Here is a 24031-nt window from a genome sequence, read left to right on the forward strand (position 1 = left end):
TAAATGCAGACAACTTTATTAGTAATAATGTAGAACATTTGAAAGGGAAAGCAAAATTTTAGCCAGTTTTGATGCAGTTTCCTTCACAGATCTAGTATTGTAGGACCCTAAGGAAGTCTGTTTAGGCAAAACTCAGCTGAGTTGGACATGTTTTTGACCCCTCCACTACTGTTGCTAATAAAGTTGTCAGCATTTGGAATACCTTTAGACCCTGTTCTCCTTGGTTTTTGACTTTTGTTTGGTCTGCTCCATATCTCTGTAGGTCCAACAGTGGCCAAGACAGGTCACAAGTACTTGGCAGAATTCCAAATAGCAAGAGCAGTGGCTTCCCCATGTCTATCTCAATAGCAGACTATAGAATTTTCCTCCAAGAACTTGATCAAACCTTTTCTAAACCCATATATGCTAACTGCTGTAGCCTCATCCTCTGACAATGAGTTCCTGAGCTTAACTATTTGTTCAATGAAAAAATATTTCACACTATTTGTTTTAAAAGTATGAATATAATTAGAGATTGGGCTTCTACTAATAAGTTGAAATTGAATGCAAGTAAGACAAAAGGTTCTTTGGTTTCCTAATTCATTATCTTGTGTTTCTTCATTTCTTATTCTACAATCAGGTACTACCCTGCAAGTAGATAAAACGTCTAAAGTTTTGGGTATTCTTTTAGACTCTTCTCTTATATTTGAAGATCAAATTTCTAATTTATGGAGGAAGATTTTATATATTATGAGAAATCTTAGGCTCGTGATGGATCAAAAATTGGTTGGCGGGTAGAAAGCAAAGAGTGGGAGTGAAGGGCCACTACTCGGGCTGGAGGATGGTCATGAGAGGTGTTCCACAGGGGTCGGTACTCGGACCGCTGCTGTTCAATGTATTTATAAATGATCTAGAAACAGGGACGAAGTGCGAAGTAATAAAATTCGCAGACGACACCAAACTATTTAGTAGAGTTAGGACTAAAGAGAACTGCGAAGATTTATAAAAGGACCTGAACAAGCTGGGAGAGTGGGCGATGAGATGGCAGATGAAGTTTAATGTAGAGAAATGTAAAGTCTTGCATGTAGGAAACAGAAACCCAAAGCACAGCTATACAATGGGAGGGCTGGTAATGGGTGAAAGTACCCAAGAAAAGGACTTGGGGGTAATAGTGGACAAGACAATGAAGCCATCGGTAAAGTGCGCAGCAGCCGCTAAAAAGGCAAATAGAATGCTAGGTACTATCAAGAAAAGGTATTACAACCAGAACGAAAAAAGTTATCTTGCCGTTGTATCAGACGATGGTGCGCCCCCATCTGGAGTACTGCATCCATTATTAGTGGCCGTACCTAAAGAAGGATATGGCGATACTTGAGAGGGCTCAGAAAAGAGCGACATGATTGATAAAAGGTATGGAAAACCTTTCATATGCTGAAAGATTAAAGAAGCTGGGGCTCTTTTCCCTAGAGAAGCGGAGACTTAGAGGGGACATGATAGAGACTTACAAGATCATGAAGGGCATTTGAGAGTACTGGTCAACAAGTCAATGAAGCCATCCGCACAATGAGCTGCGGCGGTGGTAGCAAAAAGGGTGAACAGAATGCTAGGAATAATTAAGAAGGGGATCACGAACAGATCGGAGAAGGTTATCATGCCGCTTTATTAGGCCATGGTACGTCTTCACCTGGAATACTGTGTCCAGAACTGGTCGCCATACATGAAGAAAGACACAGAAGGGGCAAAACATGGCCATGTTAGGCAATTCAGAATTGTCAGTGTTCGTTGTAATAAAACTATTTATTTATATATATTTTTGCTGGCCTGCTGGTTTTATTTTTGAACTAGGCTAATGAGGCCAGGGGAACATGATTGGCCATACTGCTTATATTCTTTGATTCCTAGGATGCCAATATATGAGATACGGGACTGTAAGGAAAATTGTCTTTGTGTACAAATGAAGCTACTCTAGAATCAAATTAACATGGATGCCACTACAAACCACTATGGGCCCATGACATTGTACTTTGCTATTGTGCCTGTTCTTGGGACAGCATGTTTTGTGTACTGGCTCAAATTATCCCAAGGCTTCTAACCTGGTATAGCCTGGATTTATCTAAGAAGACCTTAAAGTAGAGACACTGTTTGTGTTATTCTCATTCAGCTTTGAAACTTCTAGATGTCCTATTTCTGTACAGTGAGGATACAGGGTTTATATATACATTTTTTAAAGTTAGCTTTTGTCTCAGCTAAATAGAGAGCCTGTTTTGGGACATTTAAATCTATGACTTTTTACAGTTCACATCACTCACGTGCAGCATATACAACAGCTGAGCCCCTGGCGGCATTCCTTGTCAGTTAACAATAGGAACACTCTTTTTTTTCTTGTATCATCTGATATTGTTATTATTAAATTTGCATAAATAAAAAACAAACAAAAAAAAAAACCCAATAGGAACTCTGCAGTGAAAGCATTAAGTTTTTGAGTCTGGTATGTATGATTTGAACTTCTGCTCTCGTTAGGCCTGCAATGCAAACATTTTTATATGACTCTTTGAAGGAAATTTATGTTTGGTAATTTTTTGTTTGTTTTCCAAAGTGCTGTCAACTTTAAAAACAAGTTTGTAGTTTTTTCACTGGTAGCCTATCCCTCCAGCAGAGCACTTATAGAATTCCCATATATCGGGTCTACTGAAGCAGACTACGAAACAGGGTCGCGTTGGGACCCCTATACCATCTGTGGTAAGTGAATTTTACCTTATCTGTTTGTCAGTGTAAAATCAGTGTTCAGAATAAACTTGTTTGATAATTAAACCAGTCCACAGAAAAGAATATAGCTTTTGATTGAATACGCAAACTATATGCGATGACTGGACAATAAACTCCAAGAGGAGGGTGGACAAGCCCTCCAAAAGAGTTACACACCTCTGAGCATATTATTATTATTATTATTTTATTTCTTATATACCGCTCTGGAAGCATATCAATCTTTGACTGTTTTCAAGATTGTGGTTTTGAATAATAGAAGAAACGTTGCATAATTTATATAAAGATGGACGCAGGGCAGAAAGTGAAGGAGAGAAAAAGAGTCAATAGATAAGAAGGCCCTGGAAACACAATTAAGAGCACAGACAGAAGGAAGTGCAACCAGAGACTGGGAAAAGATGATTAGAAAAATAAAATCACCAACAACAAAGGTAGGGAAATAATTTTATTTTCAATTTAGTGATTGAAATGTGTCAGTTTTGAGAATTTATATCTACTGTGTATATTGGGTATATATGAAAAATGAATGGCAGAAATTGCATTACAATTAGTAATGGGGTTGGGTCTGGGCAGAGCTTGGGTGGGGTCTGGGGCGGAGCTTGGGCAGAGCTTAGGTGATAAGTGGTCGAGGGTACTCGGTTGATATTTGTTAGACTTAGGAGGTACTTGGCTTGAAGAAGTTAAGAAACACTGCCCTAAAACAGATCTCAACACAGAATCTATATGCAAACAAATATCACACCTCAGCCACATGTACAACACAGACAGACCCTAATCAAATACAGAACAAGAGATCCCAGGTTAAAGGTTGAAATATGAAGACAATAATTGAACTGGGAACCCCAGAAGTTAAGCTCAGCATATACTTCCACAATAGAGAAACAAAAATAAATGCAATTTCTTTTGAACTAAACATGATACATAAACATTTAGTTATTCTAGTTAATAAATTCAAAATAAAACACTTTTCTCTGCCTTTGTGTCTGGACATTTTATTTTTACATCACATTGTTCCCAGTTTCTTTTTTCTGCTTTCCTATCTTCTGCTAATTCTTTTTCCAGCAGCCACTGACCATTTGTTATTTTTCCTCCTATCTTGTTTCATTCCCTAACTATGGGCTCCTTTTACTAAGATGCACTAGTATTTTTAGCGTACGCATGAAATTACCGCGCACTAAACAAAAGAAAGGAGATTTCTACTTTTTCTTTTACAGAAAACTAATGTGAGACACCTATACCTACCTACTTACAGGCGTGGACATTTACTCCGCCATATGTGCCATCGCTTCATAGTGGGGATAACTTGTGCCAGGCACATGTTGGAAAGCAGCAGCAGCGGTGAGGAGGTGAGGTTCTAGAGGCTATCTTCCTCTCATTCATCTCCTTGCCACCTCTGTCCCTTGGTCTTTCCCATGATTTCCACAATTTCCAGCATGTCCCTTCCCTCCATTCTTGTAGCCCAAAATCTCCTCTCCTTCTCTGATTGCCTGACATCTCCCTGACCCTTTTCCTTCACTATCTTCCTATCCCATCTCTCTTTCCTCCTCCCATAATCAATTATTTCACCACCTCTCTCTCCATCCCCTTCAGGGTCCAAGATTGCTTCCACTCTCTTTTCTGCTGTTCTCTCCCCCTGTCACCCTATGATCCAGTCCCCCTCCTGCCCTTGTCCAACATTTCCCCTTCTCTCTCTCCCTCTCATTCCCTGCTTCAACATACCATATTTCTTGTTCTCTCCGACTGCTCTTCCATCTAGCATCTTCTCATCCCCAAGCCTGCCGGCTTCGACTCGTTTACTGCTCTCTTTCCCGCCGCTGCTGAAAGACTCATTTACTGCTCTCTCTCTCTCTTCCGCCGCTGCCGAAGCCTGTAAAAAAATTTAACACATGCTGCGGGGCTCCCCCTCATGACGTAACTTCCCATTTCGTTTATGGAGGAGGAGGAGGGAATCCGGCAGCGTCACATCCACTGTTAGAGCCCCGCGGCGTGTGTGTTAAATTTGTTTACAGATTTCGGCAGCGGCGGGCGAGAGAGAGAGAGAGCAGTCACATGCCCAGTGTTGCTGATCGAGGGAGGGCCCGGTGTTGCTGATTTAGGGGGGTCCGGTGTTGATGATCAAAGGGGGCCTGGTGTTGACGATCAATGCTGGATGGGGGCCCGTCGCCATTAAAAAAATTTTTTTTTCAGTGTTCTCCTTCGGTGGGCCCCCGTGACCATTTCAGGCCCTAGGCAGGTGCCTACTGGGCCTATTGGTTAAACCGGCCCTGCCCTTGCCACCTAAAACTATGCCAAAGCAAGTTAAGCAACCTCAGTTTTGTCCAAATAATATCCCTGTTCATATGTAAGCTTCTCCTGCTATAGTCACAGATCTCCTTCTGGTCATCCAGAGCAGAAGAAGCAAAATTCTAAAAATGTAAAAAAGACACTTTAAGTCTTTGCCTCTGCATTTCAGAAGAGATTGCACAATTTCATATTCAGGAGAAACCAATTATATCATTACTATGTTCTTGACCTTTAGAATAATGGTTTTTCCTAATCAACAACAATTTACAATGTACTTTTCCCAATGAACCAATATTTATACCACACTCAACTTTTTCCATACTTTGGGCTGGAAATGTTCATCTTCAGGCAAAGCCAAAATAACAAAGCAGAGCACGCAGTCAGAAGCAGAGGAAAATTATCATCCAGTGCTGTCCTTTTACTCTCACAACTCAAAATAGCTGTATGAAGGAAAGAAGCTGAGAAGATATTTAACAATACAGTATATAGAAACTGACCCTAAACTTCTAAGTCTCATGAGAACAAAATCAAATTATTGCAGCTAGCAGTAAATCTAAGGATACATTTTTATGTGCTCTAAATCAAAATTGTTTGACCAAAATTTTCTAATCATGATTAATCAACCACATTTTTAATCATAGTCCTGAAGACTCCCCAAGGGCATTCACTCTATTCCTGAAGCCCTCATAGCATCTACCATCCTCTTAGGCTCCGCCAGAGCAATCAGCCTCTTCCCAAAGTTCCCATAGAATATCCATCTCTTCCTGAAGCTTCAGAAGACGTACCCCCCTCAGAAGAACATCCCTCCTACAGACAACCACCCCCAAGCATATCCACAACCCTGCCAAGGATTCCCTCCACCCCACCAGATTATGCAGATAGAACTTTTCAAGTTACATCAGGCAAGCTGAAATCTCCCTGCAACTGAACCTCCCCTTTCATTCACAGCTTATAGATATCTTCAATCAAATCTTTGTCAAGCTTCTCTATTTGTGACAAAGGTATAGATACAGGTTCAATCTTCTCTTTCCATATTGCTGTCTCTCTTCCCCAGGTCCCCTGCATCTTAGCAGCTTTCACATATAGCACCACTCCTCCACTCTTTCGGCCCTACTTATTCTTCCTAGAAAGATGGCAATCATGAGCCATGTCTCTGTGAAAAGAACAATATCTAAGTCTGCCTCAAACTTCAGGACTTGCAAATCTTGAACCTTAATACTTAAGCTGTAAGCATTTGTACTCACTGATTTCCATTTGTTGCCCTTGAATGAGTTTCTTACAAGCATCATCATATTAACATTTTCTTCTTTACTGCTGTCACACTTTTGCTTTTGTTGGAGGCAACTTTCTGAATTCACCAGGTACCTTTTGTCATCTCCATCGTCTAGTTCAGGGATAGGCAATTCCCGTCCTCGAGAGCTGGAGCCAGGTCAGGTTTTTAGGATATCCACAATGAATATGTATGAGATGGATTTGCATGCACTGCCTCCTTGAGATGCAAATCTATCTCATGCATATTTTTTGTGGATATCCTGAAAACCTGACCTGGCTCCGGCTCTCGAGGACCGGAATTGCCTACCCCTGCTCAAGTTTAAATGCCTAGAGACAAAGGACAAGATTCAGTAAATGGCACACATAAAACAGTGCCCCCCCAAAAAAAATCTGAATGGAGTGCTATTCTATATACAACACTCCAAGTCGTGTGCTATTTATAGAATATCACTTAGAGCCAATTTACTTGCCAAACTTGGGGCATGAGGATTTACACCAGCAGCGGCAATTCTTATGTTCTTATGTTTCAAGTTTCTTTATTTTTGATATACCGTCTTTCAAAATAATTGAGTAAATGGTGTACAATATAAAAAAGATTGCAAAAAACAATTATAATAAATAAATAAAAACAATATTTTATCAGATATTAAAAATCCTAGGCGAATTCAGATTAATTATTTGAAACAGAAGGAAACAGAAGGTAACATGAAACAGAAGGAAAGTAGGGGATGGAAAGGTTGTTTAAAATACATCAAAGTAAAATTAATAAAAAAAAGGACGGTAAATGGGGAGTGATAAAACATTAGGATGGGAATCACTTCAGAAGAAGCATTTGATGTTTCAAAGCTTCACGAGTATTGAGGGATCAAGAGGCGGAAGCTAATACTAAAGACTAAAGGCATCTTTAAAGAGGAAAGTTTTAAGTTTGGCTTTTAATTTTTCAAATGAGTTCTCTAATCGAAGGTCTAATGGGAGGGCATTCCACAGAGAGGGGGTGGTGACTGAAAAAATGGATTTGCGAGTGGTGTCATAAAACGGTTCTTGTATGGAAAGTACATTTTGATTATTAGATTGGAAGGCCCTAGATTAGGGGTATCCAACCTGCAGCCCTGTGAAGTATTTTGTGTGGCCCCAGTCGAGGGCAATGGAGTGTTTTCCTCTATTGCCCCTGGGTGTTTACCGTATTGCCGGCTCCCTCCTCTGTCTTGCTGCAGCGTTTGTGCGTTTGCGTGGCCCCAGAAACATTTTTTTCGGCCAATGTGGCCCAGTGAAGCCAAAAGGTTGGACACCCCTGCCCTAGATGATGAGTATGGGATCAAAAGTTTATCTATGAACGCTGGTTGGTTAGAGTTTTTTGTTTTAAAGGTGAGGAGGAATATTTTATGGGTGAGGCGATAAGTGATAGGTAGCCAATGAGCTTTGTGGAGGAGAGGAGTGACATGGTCAAATTTTTTTGCATGATAAATTAATTTCACAGCAGTGTTTTGCAATAGTTGTAAACAGCGGATTTCTTTCTGGGTTATACCTTGATAAAGGGCATTGCAGTAATCTATGGTTAAAATTACAAGAGAGTGAATCAGGATATTGATAGAGGGGGGGATCAAGAAAAGAAGAGATAGAACGGATGAGCCTAAGCTTATGAAAACATTTCTGTATAACTGCACTAATTTGTTGATGAAAGATGAGGTCCCTGTCTAGAATGACTCCGAGAAGTTTAACTTTATTATCCGTTTGAATAGAGGAAGAGTCGATACTGATGGGAAGACATAGATGCTCATCTGGAGAGAGCGAGAAAAGGACACTAGTAGTGCTTCAAAAACTAAGCTGCTTTGGATTGGACCTAGATTAGTTAATATCCCTACTAATATTGCATTGAAATCAAAGGAAAACTTATGTTCTTACCTGTTAATTTTCTTTCCTATAGACGCAGCAGATGAATCCAGAGATCAATGGGATAGCACACATCTACCAGCAGGCAGAGATAGAGAAACTGATTAACAGGTGGTCCTATTGGCTGGCACTCCTCCTGTATCTCCAGTATAACTCCTTGCCCAAGCATCCATAACCATCAATAGGCATAGCATGTAAAAAACTTCTTTTCCATAACAAATCTCAAAAGGCAATAATACAGAATACAACCATCAATAATAACAAACTTCGAAAGTTGGAAAAGAAAAAAACGACAGACAATATCCAGAAAGGGTGGGGCTCTGGATTCATCTGCTGCGTCTAAAGGAAAGAAAATTAACAGGTAAGAACATAATTTTTCCTTCTTTAGCAACAGCAGCAGATGAATCCAGAGACCAATGGGATGTAGCAAAGCAATCCTCTATCTGGGTGGGAAGCAAACACCGCCTCCGCAACAACCAAAGCACTAAATGCATCCACCGCATGCGCCCCCACATCCAACCAGTAATGCTGAGATAAAGCACTCTCGGAAGACCAAGTAGCCGCGAGACAAAACTCCTCCAAGGAAAAAACCTCAGACCGAGTCCAAGAAGTAGCCATTGCTCCGGCGGAATAGTCATGAAGTTCTTTCGTCAACCGCTTCCCTGCCATCAAGCAAGCGGAAATAATGTCCTCTTGGACCCATCGAGCGATAGAGGCTTTGGACGCCGCCATATGTTTGAGGTGTCCCGTGAAGAATACAAAAAGGTGATCTAAATCACCAAAAGTCGTTAGAAACCTAGCTCACGGAGAACGCTACGCACTTTTTAAAAATGCAGTGAATAAAAGCATGTCTCCCCATTTCTCCTCACAGGAAGAAGGAAGGAAAAGTGAGAGTGTCATAAAAGAAAGGATGACACCTCCTTAGAAAGAAATTGTGGTATTGTCCGAACTGACACCCCAGATTTTGTAAATCAGAAATAGGAATCCCCGCCAAACAAGGCCTGCAACTCAGAAAACCGCCGAGCGGAAGCCATGGCCACAAGAAACCCCGTGTTCAACGGCACAGCCCTTTAGAGTCTCAAAAGACAAGGATGAAATGAAGCCTTCGGTAAACTGCAAAAAAGTACGTTAAGACTGTACTCCGGACAGGGCTTTCTAAGAGGTGTACGAATATACCGTACTCTGTTTAGGAATGAACTACATGAAGCTGAGAAGTAAGCGAAGAGCAATATACCTAGCCCTTGTAACAAGCAAGCTAAGGATGGCACTTGAAGCTGAAGGGAATCGAACGCTAAGCCCTTGGCAATACACTTGTGCCAAAAAAGAACTCTGGAAGGGTGCAAATGTTGAGAAGTACCCAAGAAAGGACAAACCTCCAAAAGGAAGCAGAAGCCACAGGTGAAGACGTCTACATCGCCTGGATAAGAGAAGAAACAACCTGCTTCGCAGAATCCTTACACGTCAGCCATGACTTTTCAAAAGCTATGTCGCAATACCAAAGTAGTACGAATATTCATGTTGATCGGACCATAGGTGAGCAAATCTGGAGATACAAAGAAACTCAACAGTCTGGCTGTCGAAAGACTCAACAGATCCGCATAGCAAGGATGGCGCAGCCAATCCAGAGATTCTACAAATACTGTGCCCTGAAAGCGAGCTTGAGATGGCAAATCCAAGCCATCATCAGCCAGGAGAAAACACTGAAAAAAGAGAAACCAGAGGCGAGAAAGAAGCCACGCTGCTACCCCCTCTGACTCCCACTCCCTGTGCCCGCCGAAAAAGCTAGGAAGCTTTGAATTTTGAGACGAGGCCATGAGGTCTAGTTCCAGGAGATCTCACTTCCATAAAAAGCTGGAATGCCTGAGCCAAAATTCTCAATATCCAGGATGTAGAAGATTTCACTATTACTAACATTTACACTTTCTAGAGCGTACACAGCGTACACACTGTAACATACAATAAATGGGCCATGCTCAGATTTCACGGAGAGAAAGTCTATCCAAACTCTTTTCCTGACCCATAAAATGATCTGCCAACAGAAGAGGAAGATGAGGGTCCACCCATTGAAGTAGAACCACAACTTTACCCGCCAACTGAGTGCAACACCTACTACCCAGGCTGTAGAGAAATACCCCATCATAAAACTGACTGAAAAGACCTTCAGTGTCATTTCAGAAGAATGGTCTGAAGCTCCAGAAACGGTAGCCTGACCACACTCCAGAGTAGAAGAATGAACAAGTACTGAGTCGCCTCTTAACTGTATATTGTAATTGCTACTTTTCCATGATTCTGTATACTGTAATTTCATTAATTATCTGCATATTGTAACTCGCTGATTGTCCAGCTCTCTTCAGTTGTAAACTGCCTAGAAGTCGCACGATTGTGGCGGTATAGAAGAATAAAGTTATTATTATTATTAAGACCAGACTCCTGGAGCTGAGGATGGAAGGCTAGTCCAGCAAAGACCGAGGCATGCCTTTGAAAAGAGAAATCTTGCCGAGCCACCAAAACATACAGAGCGATGCTTGAGGAGTCTACCAAATAATTGGAGCCCTGAGAAACAGTGAATCATCGGAACAAAAGCGACAGCTATAGCGTTATAATGGGAAAGCAAGCCGAAGTTCCCAGTGAGTCAGCAACATGGATCCTAGAACCTGTACAGAATCCCATACTCTTGGTCATGGTGACCGAAGAAAAATGCAAACCTGAGACTGTGACCCATCGCCCTAGTCTCTGAGAAGAAACACAGTTCTCTCCTATATGAATAAAAACATCTCCCCGATATACCTATAAATAGTACAGGAGAAAAGAGAGCTGTGACAATTTGAAGATTCACATCCAAAGAACTGAGGAAAAAAACCCACCCTTTTCGTGTCTGTCAAATGGCCCGATTGGAAGACGTCCGAATCAAGCAGTCAGTCAAGAAGAAATTAGGTGAATCGCCTGGTAGCGCCAAAACGCTACCACTGCCCACATTTTCTAAAATGTTCATGAAGCCTTGGGTAGGCGAAATGGCATGTGCCAAAACCGAAAGCAACATGGAGAGGCAAGCAAACCTAGTGCCGATTCGGAGTCCATAGTGAAAATGTAAATATTCTCCCAGTTTTTCTGCAGAAATGTTTAACCCTGAGAAACTAATTCAGCAGAATGGGATCCAGTCTGCCCAATGCCCCCATCTTGGGCACCATGCAGTAAGTGGAACAACGTCCCTTAGTTTCCGAAGAACTACAAGAAGTGCCCTGAGGACCAGTAACACTTAAAAGGGAAACACAAAACACAGAGATTCCAAGAACGAACCAGAAACCTGAGGAGGATGCAAAGTTGCAAGCATCCTAAAAAATGTGCATAGCCCCCTGACCTGACATTATAGCGTCTTTTCCCTCATGAGAAAGCCTGAAGAGTCATTGGAAGAAGTCAAGATCCCCTCAGAATGAAGTGCAGAAGGTCAGGGAACAGCAGGATGAGAACTGTAGGAACTGTAAGAAGAAAGAAATTCTCCTAGGAAAAAAATCAAGTTTCGCAATGTAAAGAGGAGTATACTGGAACCATGAAAACAGTACTAACTCCATGCAACGTGAGCGAAATACGTATGTCCTTTAAAGTGAATATGTACTAGACACAATCAAGATGCTGCATCTACTGCCCCGTGGAAAACAACAGCATCCTAACAGGTAGCAGACAAAGCTCACATCGCTAATGAGAGCTTCAGGGATGAGGCTAACAGCCACATAGCGCGCGCTCCTCCGCGGGTTTGATAGAATAGGTAACTGGCTCCTGGCTAGAAGGAGCTGCACAGCCCTTCTTGTCTGGTCGGGGGATCCGTCTAGCATGTGAAGATGGCGACAGGAGAAACCAGCGTGATAAGCATGGAAATCTAAAGTCCAGGTCCTCTCAGAAATATAGAAAGAGAGTCCTGGCCGCAGGAAGATGCAAAGTGTCATTATGCCCATAAAGACAGCCCGAACTTGGAAACTGTTAGTACTACCTTTAGGCATATATATCCTATGCCACTACCAGACACATGCATCGCAGCACAGAGGCCCAAATAAGAAGGATAGTTACCAACAGACAAAGACTCAATCTGCAGGGACCCCAAGAGAGACCCATGTGAAATACAGGGCACTATCTTACTGCTGATCTCGCTGTGCCGTGAGTTGCCGTATGTCGACCCAGTCTGGAGACAAACCGAGACTGGGTGACCTAGCACAGTCAGAGGCTCTCTGGTAATCCCCTTGAGTGCTAACCCCAGAGTCCAATTAAACTAGCAGCTTCCTTCAAGGGAATACAGCAGGAACACAGGACATATAAATCTGCCTAAGCTTGTCCCAAAGCTGGTGAAACACGTACAACTTGTCTGAACCGGAAAGGAGAGAAGCCGCGGCATACCCTGACCAAAGTCAGCTGTAAATAAACTACCAGAACGCTGCAGCTCTCCCGCCATCGCCTGAGACCCAAGCGCACGCCTGATTCTCGCTGACATGTGGCTGCTGCATCAACACTCCTAGAAACATAGTCGGATTCAGGCCCCGCAAAATTTATCCTGCCGCGGCCTGCATAGAAAGAAAATCAGACTCGGGGAATAACCAGAAGAACGATGCTTCCCACAGCACTGGAAAAAACATGTCCCATCTCATGTGCGCTGCTATAAACTGGCACCTGCACAATCAGCTGCACATGGCCGTGACAAACACTGACGAAAGAGAGCCTCGGAATAAACAGGACTACTACTGCTGCACTGAAACTCAACGAGGAGAACAAGTGCAAGCATGAAATTGCACCGCTACTGCCGCACTGTAACCAACAAGGAAACCAAGTGCGTGCATGCAAAGGGCGGGAAAATCCCAGCTCCCTCAATGGATTTCTAGTCATAAAACTTAGCCTCAATAAAATATCCATTCCTTAAATGTATGTTGACCGAACCCACAGTACTAAGACTCCCAAACAGAACCTGAAGTTCAAACAACAGTAAAAAAAACACATACATACTCACAAGCTTGTTGTTAGGGCTGGTTGAAGCCAGTTAGAGCTGGATGTGCAGCACTAACAGAGCAGAATGTAGCAACTGTGGTCTCCCCTTTTTTTTAACAGAGAGGGGAATAAAAGAAAAAATTGAGATCCAGTCAGACCCTCTAGCAATGGAGGGAGGGTGAGGCAGGGACCTGGAGGAACCCAGGTGTAACCCCTAAAGCCGGCACCATTCAGCCAGACACCCCTGTCTCACTGAAGAGAAAATCTCAACAGGAGAAATAGCACTGCCAGCTCACTGAAGAGAAAATCTCAACAGGAGAAACAGAATGGCAGTCTCACTGAAGAGAAACCTCAACAGGAAAAAATAAAGTTCCAGTCACAGCCAGAATCTAGGAACTATTCGAATAGCGACCATCACCTGCTGGGAGATAGAGCATACTGGAGATACAGGAGGAGTGCCAGCCAATAGGACCACCTGTTAATCAGTTTCTCTATCTCCGCCTGCTGGTAGATGTTTGCTATCCCATTGGTCTCTGGATTCATCTGCTGCTGTTGCTAAGGAATATTATATTACAACTTGACTTCACTTCTAGAGTTTTGGGTATTATTCTGGATTCCTCTCTCACTTTTAATGACCAGATACATTCCTTAGCAAAGAAATGTTTCTTTAGTTTGCGCATGCTGAGGAAAGTGAGGGCACTATTTTATCAAGAATATTATTTATTACTGGTATAATCCACTGTGTTGGCTCAGTTGGACTATTGTAATTCTATTTATTTGGGTATTAAACAGGACAGTTTAGATCATCTCCAGTTAATACAGAATACAGAGGCCAAACTTATTTTTGGTAAGAGAAAGTACGACCATGTTTCCCCATTGTTGAGAAAACTCCATTGGCTTCTGTTCCATCATAGGATACAGTTCAAGTGTGCATATGTGGTTTTCAAATTCCTTTATGGAATATTTGACTCTTTGATTTCCCTTAGTGGGAATTCCTTTAGATCCTGCTATTCAAGAAGTACAACAATTCACAAATTAGCATTTCCTTCTCTGAAAGGTATTAAATGCACTGGGAAGCTTAGTATATCTTTTACTTTTAAATTGGTGAGAATTTGGAATGGACTTCCAGATTCTCTAAGACTGGTAGAGCAATTATTTCAGTTTTGAAAAAGTTTAAAACCTGGTTGTTTTCACAATAGTTAATTTGATTGTAGCTGTCGTATAGTAATGCATCTTTCACAACCTATGTGTGACTCCCATCAAAGGTGAAAAGAACTACAACGACAGCACTCAACTTCAAAAAACAGAATTATGATGCCATGAGGAAAATGGTGGGAAAGAAACTCAACGGCAACACAAGGAAGATGGAGTCCGTAGAAAAAGCCTGGACCCTACTCGAAGCACAGAACCTGTGTGTCCCCAAGTTCAGATAAGGGTGCAAAAAAAATAGAACACAAAACCCAGTGTGGATAACAAATGCAGTGAAAAAGGCGATAAGTGACAAGAAAGCATCATTCAAAAAATGGAAAAAGGACCAAACAAAGGACAACCAAAAGGAGCACAAAAAACACCAAATAGAGTGTTACCGAGTGGTTAGGAAAGCAAAAAGAGAGTATGAAGAGAGACTGGCGGGGGAAGCAACAAACTTCAAATCATTCTTCAGGTACAGGGGAAGCAACCAGCAAGGGAGGAAGTGGGACCCTTGGATGAAGGAGACAGAAAGGAGTGGTAAAAGAGGAAAAAGAGATAGCTGACAAGTTGAATGAGTTCTTCACGTCAGTCTTCACGAGGGAGGACACAACCAACATTCCGGAATCCAAAGAGATCGTAAATGGAGATCTTGATGAAAAGCTGGTCCAACTAGAGCAGGGGTGTCCAATGTCGGTCCTCGAGGGCCGCAGTCCAGTCGGATTTTCAGGATTTCCCCAATGAATATACATGAGGTCTATTTGCATGCACTGCTTTCATTGTATGCTAATAGATCTCATGCATATTCATTGGGGAAATCCTGAAAACCCGACTGGATTGCGGCCCTCGAGGACCGACATTGGACACCCCTGAACTAGAGGTAAGCCAAGAGGATGTCCTCAGGCAGATAGACAGGCTAAAGAGCGACAAATCGCCAGGACCGGACGGCATTCACCCAAGGTTACTCAAGGAACTAAGGAACGAAATAGCAGAGCCACATCAACAAATATGCAACCTATCCTTAAAAACTGGAGAGATCCCGGAGGACTGGAAAATAGCAAATGTCACACCAATCTTCAAGAAGGGTTCAAGGGGTGACCCAGGAAACTACAGGCCGGTGAGCTTGACCTTGGTCCCGGGAAAGATGATGGAAGCGCTGATTAAGGACAGCATGTGTGAGCACATCGAAAACAATGGACAGCTAAAGTCGAGTCAGCATGGCTTCTGCAAGGGTAGGTCATGCCTCACAAACTTATTGCACTTCTTTGAGGGGGTAAACAGCCAGGTGGATAAAGGGGAATCTATAGACATCATTTACCTTGACTTCCAAAAAGCCTTCGACAAGGTACCATATGAAAGACTGCTTAAGAAGCTATGGAACCACGGGGTGCAAGGGGAGGTCCATTGATGGATCAAAAACTGGCTGGCAGACAGGAGACAGAGGGTTGGAGTAAAGGGCCATTACTCAGACTGGCAATGGGTCACAAGTGGAGTTCCGCAGGGGTCGGTGCTGGGACCGCTCCTGTTCAATATATTTATTAACGACCTGGAGGCGGGAACAAAATGTGAGGTCATTAAATTTGCGGATGACACCAAACTATACAGCAGGGTTATAACCACGGAAGACTGTGAAGACCTACAAAAGGATCTGATGACACTGGAAGAATGGGCCAAAAAGTGGCAAATGAGCTTCAACATAGGGAAATGCACGGTCATGCATTTAGGGGAAAAAACCCGATGTTCACTTACAAAATGGGGGGATCACTGCTAGGGGTAAGTAACCTTAAAAGAGACCTGGGAGTGATGGTAGACACAACACTGAAGGCATCGGCACAGTGCGCCACAGCCTCAAGGAAAGCAAACAAAATGTTGGGTATCATTAAGAAGGGTATCACGACCAGGACGAAGGAAGTCATCCTGCCACTGTATCGTGCAATGGTGCGCCCGCATCTGGAGTACTGTGTCCAGTACTGGTCGCCGTATCTGAGGAAGGACATGGCAGTGCTTGAGGGAGTCCAGAGAAGAGCAACTAAGCTGATAAAGGGTATGGAGAACCTCTCATATACTGACAGACTGAAAAAGCTAGGGCTGTTCTCCCTGGAGAAGCGGAGACTTAGAAGAGACATGATAGAAACCTTCAAGATCCTGAAGGGCATAGAAAAGGTAGACAGGGACAGATTTTTCAAATTATGGGGAACCACAAGTACAAGGAGGCACTTGGAGAAATTGAAAGAGGACAGGTTTAGGACAAACGCTAGGAAGTTCTTTTTCACCCAGAGGGTGGTAGATACATGGAACGTGCTTCCGGAGGCTGTGATAGGCAGGAGCACATTACAGAGCTTCAAAGAAGGTTTAGATAGGTTCCTAGAGGACTAGACCTTCCATCAGCTTATAAATAAGGAGATGCTTGCAATGGGTCTGTAGTTTGTCAACTTGTTGGATTCTTTCGGATTTTTTATGACTGGAATGATCAGGATCTGACCTAAATCCTCGGGAAATGTACCGGTCAGTAACAGAGAAGAAAGCCAGTTATATAACTTGGCTTTGAAGGTGACAGGGGCTACTTTCATAATATTTGGAGGGCAGCAGTCTAGTCTGCAGTAAGAATCAGAGTATTTTGTGTAAAGTTTGCAGAATTGGTCCCAAGCAGGAATGATGAAGTTATTCCACGACTTGTCTACCCTAGATTCGTCTTTGTATTGTGCCACTGGGTAGTTCAAATGATTGGCTGTGGGGACTGGCAGTTTGGATCTCAAATTAATGATTTTGTTGTTAAAGAACTCCACCAGCGCTTCAGTGGATGGGGGGGGGGGAGTCTGAGGAAGAGTGGGAAAAGGCCTGTGTGTCATAGAGATTGTTAACTAGATTGAAAAGATTTCTGGTGTTGATGTTTGGCGAACCAATTTTTGGGGCGTAAAAATTAGTGTGTTTAATTGTTATAAGTTTTTTTGTATTCTTTTAGCTTTAGTCTCCAGTTCGTCCTCCCTTTGCTGTCTCCAGATTTCAGCCACTGTCTTTCAAGTTTTTGTAGCTCCCGTTTCAACGTTCCTAACTCGTTGTCAAACCAGCCTTCTAAATTTTTGTTTCTCTTTTTTCTTAATTTGATAAGAACATAAGAACATAAGAAACGCCCTCACCGGATCAGACCGAGGTCCATCTAGTCCGGCGATCCGCACATGCGGCGGCCCTTTTAGGTACTCCTTTTTGGAGACCCGGATTTACCATATCCCTCAATATGATATGCAAGAAGGTGTGCATCCAACTTGTGTTTGAATCCCAGAACAGTAGTCTCCTCTACAACCTCCTCTGGGAGTGCATTCCAAGCACCAACCACGCGCTGTGTGAAACAGAATTTCCTAACATTTGTCCTAAACCTGCTGCCACTCAGTTTCAGTCTATGTCCTCTTGTCCTCGTCACATCAGAATATTTCAGTAATGCTTCTTTTTTGATCTAATTTATCAAATCCTTTTAATATTTTAAAAGTCTCTATCAAATCTCCTCTTAGTCTTCTCTTCTCAAGGGTAAACAGCCCCAGCTTCCTGAGTCGATCTTTGTAAGTTAAATTTTCCATTCCTTTGATAAGTTTCGTGGCTCGCCTCTGCACTTTTTCCAGCAGAGTTATATCTTTTTTAAGGTATGGAGACCAGTGTTGGACACAGTATTCTAAGTGCGGTCGGACCATTGTTCTATAAAGTGGCATTATGACCTCTTCCGTTCTACTCGTAATCCCCCTCTTAATTAAGCCCAACATCCTGTTCGCTTTCTTCGCTGCTGCCGCACATTGTGCCGATGGTTTTAGGGTACTGTCAATCAGTACCCCCAAATCCCTTTCTTGCTCGCTTTTTACTAATTTCACCCCCAACATCTTGTACTCATATTCCTTGTTTTTATTTCCTAGATGCATCACCTTGCATTTGTTAGGAAATAAAAACAAGGAATATGAGTACAAGATGTTGGGGGTGAAATTAGTAAGAAATTAGGGGGCCATTTTGTTTAGTATCTGTGTACTCATGTTGTTCCAAGAATCTACAGAAAAGGGCTCTAAATCTGGGTTATAAATTAAGTCAAAATGTGACCAGAATTCCACTGGGTTCACCAAACCTCTGCTAGCAATCATATCCTTGTTCCTTTTTGCCTCTTTGGATTTGGTTAGGAAAAGTCTTGCTTGCCAATTAAGTTAATTTAAAGAATGACCTAAAAATTATTCCCAAACCTCCACCTCACTTATCTTTCCTAAAGTTAAAAATGTTATGATAACCCTGAGAACAGAGCTCATTTTGAGTAAATGTATCTTTCTGATCGATCCAAGTCTCTGTAATAAACATCAAACCAGGGTCAGTATCTAAAAGTAGATCCTTAATAACCTGTTGTTTGTTACATACTGACCGAGCATTACAATAAAATGCTGGTACTGGTGTAAGAGATTCTATCTACTGATTCACTTCCCTGTAAGAAATGTTAATAGGTCTAAGAACATCCTGGGTTTTTCTGGTGTTTACCCTTCCATGATAATTTTTTTCTATTTCCGACTACCACTGGGATTTTTTGACCCAAGCAGATATTAGTGCCAAGGAAAGCAGCAGCTGAGTGAATTAAGTTAAAATTTAAGAGAATTAATAAACATAGGGCTCCTTTTACAAAGATGCGCTAGGGTTTTTAGCGCACGCACCGGATTAGCACGCGCTAGCCGAAAATTACCGCCTGCTTAAAAGGAGACGGTAGCAGCTAGCACGCACAGCAATTTAGCGCACGCTGTTCCTCGCATTAAGGCCCTAACGCACCTTTGTAAAAGGAGCCCATAATATCCATACAATTGAATCCATCATTACAATTTGGAACTAAAAATGAAAACTACCTAAAAAGAGATTCAGCTATCAATAGATCTAATCAGTAAAGATATAAATTGATGATAAATATGGTTAAAACTGGTGTGAGTAAAACCAATAAAAGACCTATTAAAAAATATAAATATCTGACATTCGGGAAAAATATCTAACAATGAAGGGTATATGGTACAGTATCTAATCTAATCTATATAATAAAAGGCTAACTCACGCATGCGCACTCCTATTTGCGTGCTTCCATGATCCGTAGGTCCGTGGCCGGCAACAGTGCGCTTACTACAGCCACACGCGAGGTAGAGAAATTTTAAAACGCGGCACTCCCTGCTCTCCAGCAATGGCATTTTCTGCATGGCGGTTACCCCAGATTAAAAAAGAGTCTACGGCGGTGGAGATAATAGGGGAAGCCGAAGAACCCAGCTGTTTGCAACGGCCCTGCACTCTGAATGGCTCCCTTGCTGGGGGTTTTCGTGTTGACGGCTCCTCTTGCGTCCGGCTGCAGCTTTGGACAGAGGGGCAGCATTTTCGTGGGAGCCGGCCTTCGGAGAGGCTTGCAACGCGGGGACGGATGCGAGAGGGGCTGCTGCCGGAAGGGCTTTGGTAGAGGAGCCAGCCAGACCGCGCACTCACAGTCTGGCTGTCGGTGGCAGCTCCTCAATCTCGGCTCTGCAGTCGGGCGGTGAGGGAGGCGGGGAAGGCAGCCGCTGCTCCCGGAATCCACTGTTGTTGCCGTTGCCGCCACCACCTCCTCCCCGGCCTAGGTGCGCAGCGTGGGGAGCGGGGCCCGGCGACGGATGCAGCAGTAGTGGCGGCTCAGGGGGGCGGTGATGGCGGCGATTCCTCCCGCGCGGGGAATCTTTGGGTAGGTTCAGGGATGCGCGGGTATGTTCACTAATCACCCATACCCCTAAACTCACACGCAGCCGACCAGCACGGAAGCCCCGCCCCGACCGGCTCCTCCAGGCCAACGACGCTCACAGGCCTAAGTCGGCCGGCCAAAGCAACGGATCCGATGCAGCAAAAATGGCCGATCCCCTAGCAAGTAGCCTGCATGCCGCTCCCGAAGCTGTAACTCAGGTTATTTCAGTGAAAGTGTGAAGGGAAAAGGTGGAGAGAGGAAGGGAGAGATAGAAAGCAGAGAAGCTGCAGAAATCTCTCTCTATCAATTTCTCTATCATTAAACAACTTTCAAGATAGAAAGCAGGGAAGCTGCAGAATTTTATGACTTTTATTATGATTTAAAAATCCTGAACTTTACTTAAGTCCTTTCTTTGCAGTTTCCAAGTATCTGATCATTTTAAATGCATTATTTTAAAGTTTCCTTTTCAGTAGCAAAAGGGGGCCATGGAGTGAACTTGCTTTGCTTTGGGGGGAGGGGTGTGCTGGGTGCAGGGAGCAATCTTTATTTGCTTTGGGGAGGATATAGAAGGGGGCCATAGAGAAAGACAAAGAAAGGCAGGCAGGTGGCCATGGAGACATAAAGCCAGACAGCGCACGAGAACGAAAGACAGTGGGCACGGAGAGAGACAGAAAGAAAGAAAGACAGACAGACAGGGGGCCAGATGGAGAGAGACAGACAGAAAAAAAGACCAACAGAGGGAAGGAAAGAGACAGAAAGAAAGGGGCAGGGAGAGAGACAGAAAGAAAGACAGACAGAGGGAAGGAAAGAGACAGAAAGAAAGGAAGAAAGAGACAGGGGCAGGGAGACACACAGGAAGAAAGACATATATTCTAGCACCCGTTAATGTAACGGGCTTAAACACTAGTAAGTAATAAAATCTAAGTATTAACTTCTATATCCTGCAGAGGTCTAACTTAGGAAATTTGTCTAGAGCAGTGGTTCCCAACCCTGTCCTGGAGGACCACCAGGCCAGTTGGGTTTTCAGGATAGCCCTAATGAATATGCATGGAGCAGATTTGCATTCCTGGCACCTCCGTTATATACAGATCTCTCTCATGCATATTCATTAGGGCTATCCTGAAAACCCGACTGGCCTGGTGGTCCTCCAGGACAGGGTTGGGAACCACTGGTCTAGAACTTAAACTTAGGGCTCCTTTTACAAAGGTGCGCTAGCGTTTTTAGCGCATGCACCGAATTAGCGCATGCTAGCCAAAAATTACCACCTGCTTAAAAGGAGGTGGTAGCGGCTAGTGCGCTTGGCAGTTTAGCATGCTTTTCTAAGTGTTAAGGCCCTAGCGCACCTTTGTAAAAGGAGCCCTTAATCATTCAAGCTGAAAATTAGCAGCTATTAAAATTCTCCTCAGAATATGTTATTTGGCATAATCTATTCCTAAAAATGAATCTAATTAAATAATAATAAAATGTAGTTGTCTCCACATAGCATAGTAATGATAAATTTGTGTATTTTTCAATATTAACAGTTAAAATCTAAATAGAATAAGATAAACTCATATGTCCAGAATAGGTGTCATTTAAAGCAATTAAATATAAATTTGCCTTCATGAGGTAAACTACACAAATATCCCTCCTAAATTAATAGATCAATTTCCTTTTTATTTGCCTATAACTAAAGATTTTATTATTGATATTCTCTGAGTTGTCATTATCTGCATTACTCATTCAAAGATGGGCAGAGTGTTATCTGTAATTATTTCAGTTTTCCATTGTTTCTAGAAGTAAGTCACAGTCTAATTTTAGACACTTACTGATATATAAAGCATGCCACATCTCTTTCTGTAAATACATCCTCAAATGTTCTCGTGTGCTACCTTTATCACAGCACACAATACAAACTTTGGGATGTAGCTGCAGTTATTTTGTATTTCCATGTTTAGCTATGAAGATACCTAATATTGCACTGGGGAATTTACTAAGAGCTAGATATTCAAAAATATTTATTGCTATCGTAGTAGTTGTTATACAAATAACTTCCCTATCTGTCAGTATATAGAGGCAATATCTAGATAGTGCTACTGAATATTCTTATAGGCCACCTCAGCACTCTCTGGAAAGTCACTCTTAATATTCTTATAAGCCACCTCAGCACTATTTGGAAAGTCACTCTTAATATTCCACCTCAGCACTATTCAGAAAGTCACTCTTAATATTCTTATAGGCCACCTCAGAACTATCCGGAAAGTCACTCTTAATATTCTTCTTATAGGCCATCTCGGAACTATCCGGAATGTCACTCTTAATATTCATATAGTTCACCTCAGCACTCTCCGGATAATCCTGGGGCAATATGTGAATATTATGCCTGACTCTAAGGATAGCTGTTGATAGCTGCTATCCTCATAGCTATATGGATACAACAGGCAAGCAGAAAGGCTATCCTAACATAAACCACATAACCATACAGACAGTGGCTGAATATCATATCTGGATGTAATGCCAAATATATGGAGTAGATGTAAATACTGTGGTCATCATTTCAAATACACACTGACCTTAGTATTTAAATACTGCCAGTATATGATTTAATAAAGGAGATAATCTGTCTAGTACCGTATTTTCACGCATATAACGCGCACCCGTGTAAAACGCGCACATGGGTATAGCGCGCGGGAAACCGACATATATGTAAAAAAAAATTTATATACCGCGTACACCCGTATACCGCACATGCTGCCCCGACTCTCCCGTCGCCGCCCGACTCTCCTTTCGCTCGCCCCAACTCTCCTCTGGCCACCCCGACTCTCCTTTCCCCCGCCCCGACTCTCCTCTCCCCCTTGAAGTCCTGTCCCCACCCTGAAAGCCTGATGCCCCCCCTGACGTCTGATTCACCCCCCCCGCAGGACCGCTCGCACCCCCACCCCGAAGGACCGCTCGCACGCACCCGCACCCGCACCCCGAAGGACCGCTCGCACGCACTCCCATCCGCACCCGCACCCCCACCCTGAAGGACCGCTTGCACCCCCACAGCCTCCCGACCCCCCCCCTCATCATGTAGAAGCTCCTACCGGTGTCCTGCTGCTTCCTCTTGGCGGTCCCGGCCCTTCTGTGAGCCCTGCGTCTGCGCTGCTTCGTCTTCCGGTGGTCCCGCCCTTTTTCTGACATCAGAGTGGGGGTGCGGGTGGGAGTGCATGCGAGCGGTCCTTTGGGGTGGGGGTGCGGGTGCATGCGAGCGGTCCTTCGGGGTGGGGGTGCGAGCGGTCCTGCGGGGGGGGGGTGAATCAGACGTTGGGGGGGGGAACTATGTAAAAAAAAATTTGTAAAACGCGCTCACACGTATAACACGCAAGGTTATGCATGGTTTGTAAAAACCGTGTATAAGGCGCGCGTTATATGCGTGAAAATACGGTATACTCTTTCTTGATATTATTTAGAGGCAGTGACCGAGGACACACTAGTGTTTTCTTCTCACTCACGTCTAGTAAAAGCTCTCCTTCTGGTACAGTGGTTATTCCAGACAAGCTGTGTTCCTTTGTTGTGTGATCAACAGGCTGGCAGGCTGACTTTCTTGAGCGCTGGTCCTGAAGAACTATAAAACAAGTTTAAGCAAAAAATAAAAAATAATATAAGACACAGATTCTTATGAAACAATCAACCACTTACTGAAATGATATGGTCAAGAAGTAAAGAGGGAAAAACTAAGAAAACTTTTATAGCTCAAAACCAGTGATGCATTTCCATGTTTTTAAGAAGGGGATGTGACCAGCTCTGCTCCCTTTATAGTGAGGCACTGTTTCTTAAACAGTGACTCCCAGATCCAGTTCTAAGCTACTAAACAGGTCTGGGTTTTCATAATCAACAAAGCATGAGATGGATGCTCTAGTGCAGGAGTGTCAAAGTCCCTCCTCGAGGGCCACAAGCCAGTCGGGTTTTCAGGATTTCCCTAATGAATATGCATGAGATCTATTTGCATGCACTGCTTTCACTGTA

The 24031-nt window shown here is 43.1% G+C and overlaps 1 protein-coding gene across 2 annotated transcripts in view; it reads right to left on the minus strand.

Annotated features, from left to right (window-relative positions):
• Window positions 1-24031, minus strand: part of AHRR (aryl-hydrocarbon receptor repressor) — a 355001-nt gene that overhangs the window by 117108 nt on the left and 213862 nt on the right. Inside the window, exon 4 of one of the 2 annotated variants that reach the window (XM_033929699.1) lies at window positions 23518-23630. In XM_033929699.1, coding sequence (XP_033785590.1) covers window positions 23518-23630 — 113 coding nt within the window. Of the gene's footprint in view, window positions 1-6269; window positions 6334-23517; window positions 23631-24031 lie in introns of those variants that run through there. The other variant, XM_033929700.1, reaches the window with a different exon arrangement.

Source organism: Geotrypetes seraphini, chromosome 2, assembly GCF_902459505.1.
Source record: "Geotrypetes seraphini chromosome 2, aGeoSer1.1, whole genome shotgun sequence".
NCBI classification, from domain to species: domain Eukaryota; kingdom Metazoa; phylum Chordata; class Amphibia; order Gymnophiona; family Dermophiidae; genus Geotrypetes; species Geotrypetes seraphini.